At 31.5% G+C, this 6,439-nt stretch overlaps 1 protein-coding gene across 1 annotated transcript; it reads left to right on the forward strand.

Annotated features, from left to right (window-relative positions):
* The first annotated feature begins 4,216 nt into the window (after nt 1-4,216).
* Nucleotides 4,217-5,667, forward strand: LOC114714590 (protein SENSITIVE TO PROTON RHIZOTOXICITY 1-like). Its single transcript, XM_028899331.1, has one exon. It carries the CDS (start codon nt 4,304-4,306, stop codon nt 5,405-5,407), a length of 1,104 nt encoding a protein of 367 aa, XP_028755164.1. The 5' UTR covers nt 4,217-4,303; the 3' UTR covers nt 5,408-5,667.
* The last annotated feature ends 772 nt before the right edge of the window (nt 5,668-6,439 follow it).

Consider the following 6,439-nt stretch of genomic DNA (forward strand, 5'->3'; position numbering starts at 1 on the left):
GCATTGTTAGGAATTAACATTTTAAAACAGACAAAATTTTAGGGACAAAAACCCTGGATTTAAAATTTAAAGGATCAAAATCAAAACGGACTTAGTTTCAAGGACAAAAAATATTATTAAACCAAAATAAAAATTAGAGACACACACCCGATTTACAATCATATTATGTTTCTTTTATCTTAAAATTTAGGATTAATGCCCATCCAGCACCTTAAAGTATTTTTCTCAATACATCCGGTATTGTAAAGTATTTTGTAATGCATCTAACACTCTAAAATATTTTTTTTAAGTGCGTCCGGTATCTTAAAGTAATTTTTGTGTATCTAGCACTCTAAAGTATTTTTTTAGGTGCACTAACACCAAAAATATTTTTTGGTGCATCAAGCACTAATAAAAAAATATTTCAAGGTGATGGATATACTAAAAATATACTTCGGAGTACTGGATGCATTACAAAGTATTTCGGAATGCTGAATACATTACGAACTACTTCAGAGTGCTGAATATACTTAAAAAAATATTTCGGCATGCTGGGTACGTCGCATCTTAACCCTAAAATTTATTGATAAATCCTTCAAGAAATAGGGAAAATTTTAGTTTCATTATAATTTCTTTCACCTTCCATTTATTTAAATACGTATTTTTTTGGTTAAATTAATTAAAAAAACATCAGATTTAGGTTTCTATTGATACGTGTTTAAAATAATTTTTCCACTTTTACTTATGTATTGCTTAATATAGCACATCTGCTGAAGGTTAGTGAAAGATATTTTACTTAATATAAAGTATTTACTCAATTTTCTGTAATTTTCTTAAAAATTAATCGTTTCATTGTTATTATACTATTATTTTCCACTTTTTTGTTGTATTTCATTCAATAAAGTAATTCAATTGAGCCAAAACGAGAAAGGAGAGAAAATTCATTGACGGACTAAAATGTTTTGGGGGGAATATTAAGCAGAAAACAAAAGTTCATAGATTAAATTTATTATTATTATTATTATTATATGTCAAAGCGCGTCCCATTGACAAACCTAATGGATAATTTGATAAATTATTGTTTCAAAATGTCTACAGGTCACAAGGTGTAGCACTTCAACTCGGTTTTGATTATTGGTGTCCTGTAATTTTTTGTTGTTGTTTGTCAAAGATAGGTGAGCACAACGGAAGCAAGAAGGGCTTTAGTTATGGTGGGCCCATTTAACGAAATGACGCGTATTAGGCCCACGATGCATGAACGTGAGACGAGATTACGTCATTTATTCACGGCTCGAATTCTTTGATTTCTTCAGGAATTATAATCAAATACTAACTCCAATTCCTAGTATAAAAACTATATAACTAATTTAAAATATTAAAAAATTATTGAAATTGATTATTTATCACAAATATGTGTTGATCTTCTTAAAACATCTTCTTCAATCATATGCATATTGAATTGTTAGAATTATTTTTTAATGAAACTTTTTAATCAATAAGAATATTTTTAAAAAAAGAGAGATAAAGTAGATTGAGATATTATATTTAAGATCAAATCTGACCTCTCAACTAGCTTTTATATTAAAAATATGAGGTAGTATAAATTATAATTTTTCAACAGCATGTATATAAAATAAATACAAGTAAAATACTAATGAACTGCCTAGTATCTTATGTCATTTTGTTTTTTGTTTGATGGCAATGGACTTTCTTTGACAAAAAAATTAATAAGACGAAACTGTGAACATGATAAAAGATTAAAGGCTCATTGTTGCAAAAGTTGAAGCATTTATTACTGTCTTGGAGGAGTTCCGTTGCCCTTGACAACGTAAAATAAGCTCACCCGCCGTCATTTACCACACTGGACAAGTAATTCCCTTGTAATATTGCCAATTATATCATATGAAAAAAAAAATACTACTTCCGTACTAATTATAAAACCTCGTTTACTATCTCTAGTATCTAATATAATACATTAAGAAAATTAGTTAAGTTAGTTATTTTCAATAAATAAATATTGTTTTCTCTAAAATATCTTTACTAATCATTTGTATTTAGTTAGAATTACCATATGATAAAATATTTAACATGTACAACTACTGCAAGAACTACCTTAAAAAAATAAATAAATATGTTATGTAAAACGAATTTGCATTTTATATTTAAAACCTAATTAAAAATTAAACTAATTCTTATATTAAAAATTAGAGTTAGCACGTACCTTTCGCCTATTTATTAGAAAATTAACAAGGCAGAACACAAGTACATAGCTTACCATTGTAATTACCCATTCCAATTACCAAATTAAGATCGCCACAATATTATAGTCAACTTCTAACAACATGAGGAAGACCGAGGCTACAAACCAAGCGAGGAGGTAAGCTACAGGTTCCAACCACCCAGAAAGAGTAAAAACCAGCATCTGCCGAACAATTTCAGCTTGATTTAAAACGGAGCACTACAACAATAGTGACGGTATTCGGGAGGAGGTAACACATGCAAAGCCAAATAATTGGCTACATCAACCACGAAACAAGCTAAGATTGAATGATGCAAATTGATTTGCTTAAAATTGTCCTTATCAGTGATCACATCTTTGATTAACTAACACTCTAAATGAAGGTTTCCGCTCCAATTTTGGCTGCCATGTTCTTTTACATTTACGCTTTATGGAGTTATATTACAGTCTAATTAATCTGAATTGAGCCAAGTCAAATCACAAGAGCACCAAGTATTTAATACAGCAACATATCCAAAGTTTGAGCTTAGGCATTTTTTTTTGGGACCAGCTTGAGCTTAGGCATTTAAACTAGCCGTAGCTCGTCAAAATTCATAAAACCCATCAAAATTAAAAGGCCTATCCAATCGAATAAACCCATTTTAGACCCCGAAAGAGGCAAAGTACTAGGAATGCATTTAACAAGGAACATAAGTAAGTTGAGAATTACTGAAGACTCGTGTAGATTTTGACAGTTTCAGTTTAAGATTGTCATAATACATAGAAAATTAAATACTACTTCTCGGTCCTAAATTAGTATAAGGGTCTTATATTAGGATGGAGGGGTAATAATTATAGTTTTAGGACACTAAATTTAGCATATAAATTTTATTACACGATATTTTGTTGATTTAATGTTATATTTTTAAATTTAATTCAAATAATTAATACTTTGATATAAATATTTTAATTTTTCAAATATATGTGTCAAAATTAGATATGTTACTCTAACTCCAATCTTTTATGAAAATTTCTTTTTTTCTTATGCACAAATATTCTTTTATTTTTTATCACTAGTTCTGTTTTTAAACTACATACCTTCCAGATACACCCCATGACCCTTATCATAATATCTATAATTTTAAATTAATCCATCTCTTTGAATTTTCTGAATATTAAACTTCTTTTTATTCATTTTATTTTTAATTAATATACTCTTTTTTTTTCCTCATACATGATCTCATTTTTCCCTCACTCTCACTTACTCACTCACTCATAAATAAGAGCAAATTTGAATAAAAAAACTGTATTTTCTAAATATTTTATTATTTTTAACTAATTTTAACTGTTTATTAAATATGTAATTTGATTATTTGGATTTTATAGATTTGGTTTTTTTTAACAAAAGATTTGATTGTTGATATAACATAATAATATTATGTTATTTATATAATCAATCCTATTTAGTAAAATAAAGTTTGATGTTGTTGTTAATTATTTGAATCTTATACTACATCCGATTCTTAATATAAGATCCTATTTGACTTTTATTTGGTCCTAAATATAAGACCCCAATCCATTTTGTCTCTCATATTTATACATTTTTTTCCAAAATAACCTTTCTAATAATGATAGTTCTAGTTAATACACTTGATTAGTAAAGATATTTTAAGAAAGACAGCATCTATTTAGGATAAATAATAAACTCAATTTATTTTTTTAATCTCTTTAAATTAATTAACTGATTTTTATAATTAGATTAACGGGTTTTTATAATTAGAAGCGGAGGTAGTAACAAAATACGAAGCAGCAGCGCAGCAATTACTTTAACACGAAGGAGCCTGTCACGCCCGGGATTAAAAAATGGAAAACGGTGTTTTCACGTTGAAAATTTCACCTTTCCGAGTTTTCCCACGCACGTGTGTTAACTTTTCAACCCCTCGAAGGGACAATTTTCACCTTGAACGACCATATATAAGCGGCCTAGGCGCCTAGCCTAAACCTTCGGATTGGGGTGTACCACTATCACCATTGACCCAGTGAGCATTTAACCAGTATCTAGGGGAGCCACCATCTTACTCCGTCGAATATCTTACCCTTTCTCCGATGCAAAATTCCAACTCCGTTTCTCCGGCGTCGAGCAGCGTGACTCGAATCGATCGTGCTTTGGATTCGAATATCATCTCGGATCCAAGCGTTGCCTTTCAGAACCTCTCGACGGTTCGAGCGAGAATGAATTCTCTACAACGCTTTCTATCTGAATCTATCAGCACCAAAGCTTTTGTCAGCGAGGACCAGATGGATATGGTGTCGAACGAAATCGTCTCCGCTGTCCACCAGATTATCGTCAACGGCACCACCCTGGTCTCCTACTCTCAGAATTTCACGGCCGCCGGCTCGTCAACAGCCTCGGGAGACTTACCGGAGCCGTCAGATATGGTATGTTCGACGAGGCCGGGATCTGATCATTCTGGGACTGAGAAAGATAATTTAAAAATTGAGGTTATGGACGATGAAGAAGTGAAGGATGATGACGAAAATTGTGAGATCGTGGAGCTCGACGCGGTCGAATTGCTGGCGGAGCACATTCATTTCTGTGAAATCTGCGGGAAAGGATTCAGGCGTGATGCGAATTTGCGAATGCATATGCGAGCACATGGAAACCAATTCAAAACCCCCGAAGCGTTGGCGAAGAAACACTCTGATAAATCCGACGTCGTTCGTAGCAAAACGGTACGCTTCTCTTGCCCATTCGAAAGTTGCAATCGGAACAAGATGCACAAAAAATTCCGGCCTCTGAAATCGATCATTTGCGTGAAGAACCACTTCAAAAGAAGCCATTGTCCGAAAATGTATTCCTGCAATCGGTGCCACAAGAAGAATTTCTCAGTGCTTTCGGATTTAAAGAGCCATTTGAAGCACTGTGGGGAATCATCAAAGTGGAAGTGCTCCTGTGGGACCACATTTTCAAGGAAGGATAAATTGTTTGGTCACGTAGCTCTGTTTGATGGGCATATGCCAGTTCTTGCCGGGGATGAAGAAGAGAAAGGGAAGCAAATGGTAAAGGAGAATGATGAAGATATGAATATGCTGCTAAAGGAAGAACAACCAGGGCTAAATTATTTGGATGAGGATTTACCAGAAGGATTCTTTGACGATTTAGATGAATTTAGCAATTACTCGTTGGAGGAAGCTCTGGGCTTCTCTTAATACTGCAACTTATGGACGAATTCCCTGAAACTTAGTAAAACTGTTGCAGGCATATCTCCGGCCAGAGATATATATATTTATAGATAACCATGTTTGTGTTCGCTGATATTTTCTGCATTATTACTTGTAGCATGGAAATTGTTGGGCTTGTAATGTTAGATTCTGTTTTTTTTCGGTTTCCTTTTTCCTTCTCAAGTTATGTTGTATGATAAATTGATAACAACATTTTAATAAAACTGAATGGGTATTTTCATTTTTAATATAGTGTGCGTGCTTGAATTGTCAGTGAGAAAATAAATTTTGGATAAACTTGATTAAAAATCATGAGTTTGGGTATAATAATTCTTATATAATTGATTATGTTTGATGATCTTCTGAAAAGCGACATTGATAAAATAGCATACAATCGATTATTGACTAGAAACTACGGTTTGAAGAGAATCTATTAATATTAACTCATGATCATGAATTATGGTTGTTGGAAGTAACAGTTGCTGCCGGACAGATATCTCTCTCTAATGGAGATTGGGTCTAGCATACTAGTATCCCATAACGTGGTGAACTAAAATTCAACCCGTTAGGAGAAGTACTCACATTTAGTGTCTAAAAGTATTTTAAACAGAATTACCTTTAATACGAAGATACATGTGCCTACCCAAAAAAAAAAATCTCTCTATGCAAAGTTATATCTGTAATATTTATACATATTACCTTACTTTATGTTTTTTTAAATAATTTATATATATAACAGAAAAGTTTTCTTAAAGAGATATTTAAATAATTCAAAATCTTATTTGGGTCATCAAAATTTTTCGAACTCCTAATAAGTTCATATAACCTATTGAGATATTTTAAAATTTTATATAATAACTTTAATACTCATTTCATTAAAAATTAAAAAGAAAATTTTAAATCAATATATTCTATTTCGCAATTAACACCTTTCAATTCTAAATTAATAATTTTCTATTTCTATAACATATTCACAGTAAGTTTTTGAATAAAACTCAATCACAATACATATTATAATAA

This window comes from Neltuma alba, unplaced genomic scaffold (genome assembly GCF_004799145.2).
Source record: "Neltuma alba isolate B1F8T4 unplaced genomic scaffold, ASM479914v2 tig00011513_pilon, whole genome shotgun sequence".
In the NCBI taxonomy this organism is placed as follows: Eukaryota; Viridiplantae; Streptophyta; class Magnoliopsida; order Fabales; family Fabaceae; genus Neltuma; species Neltuma alba.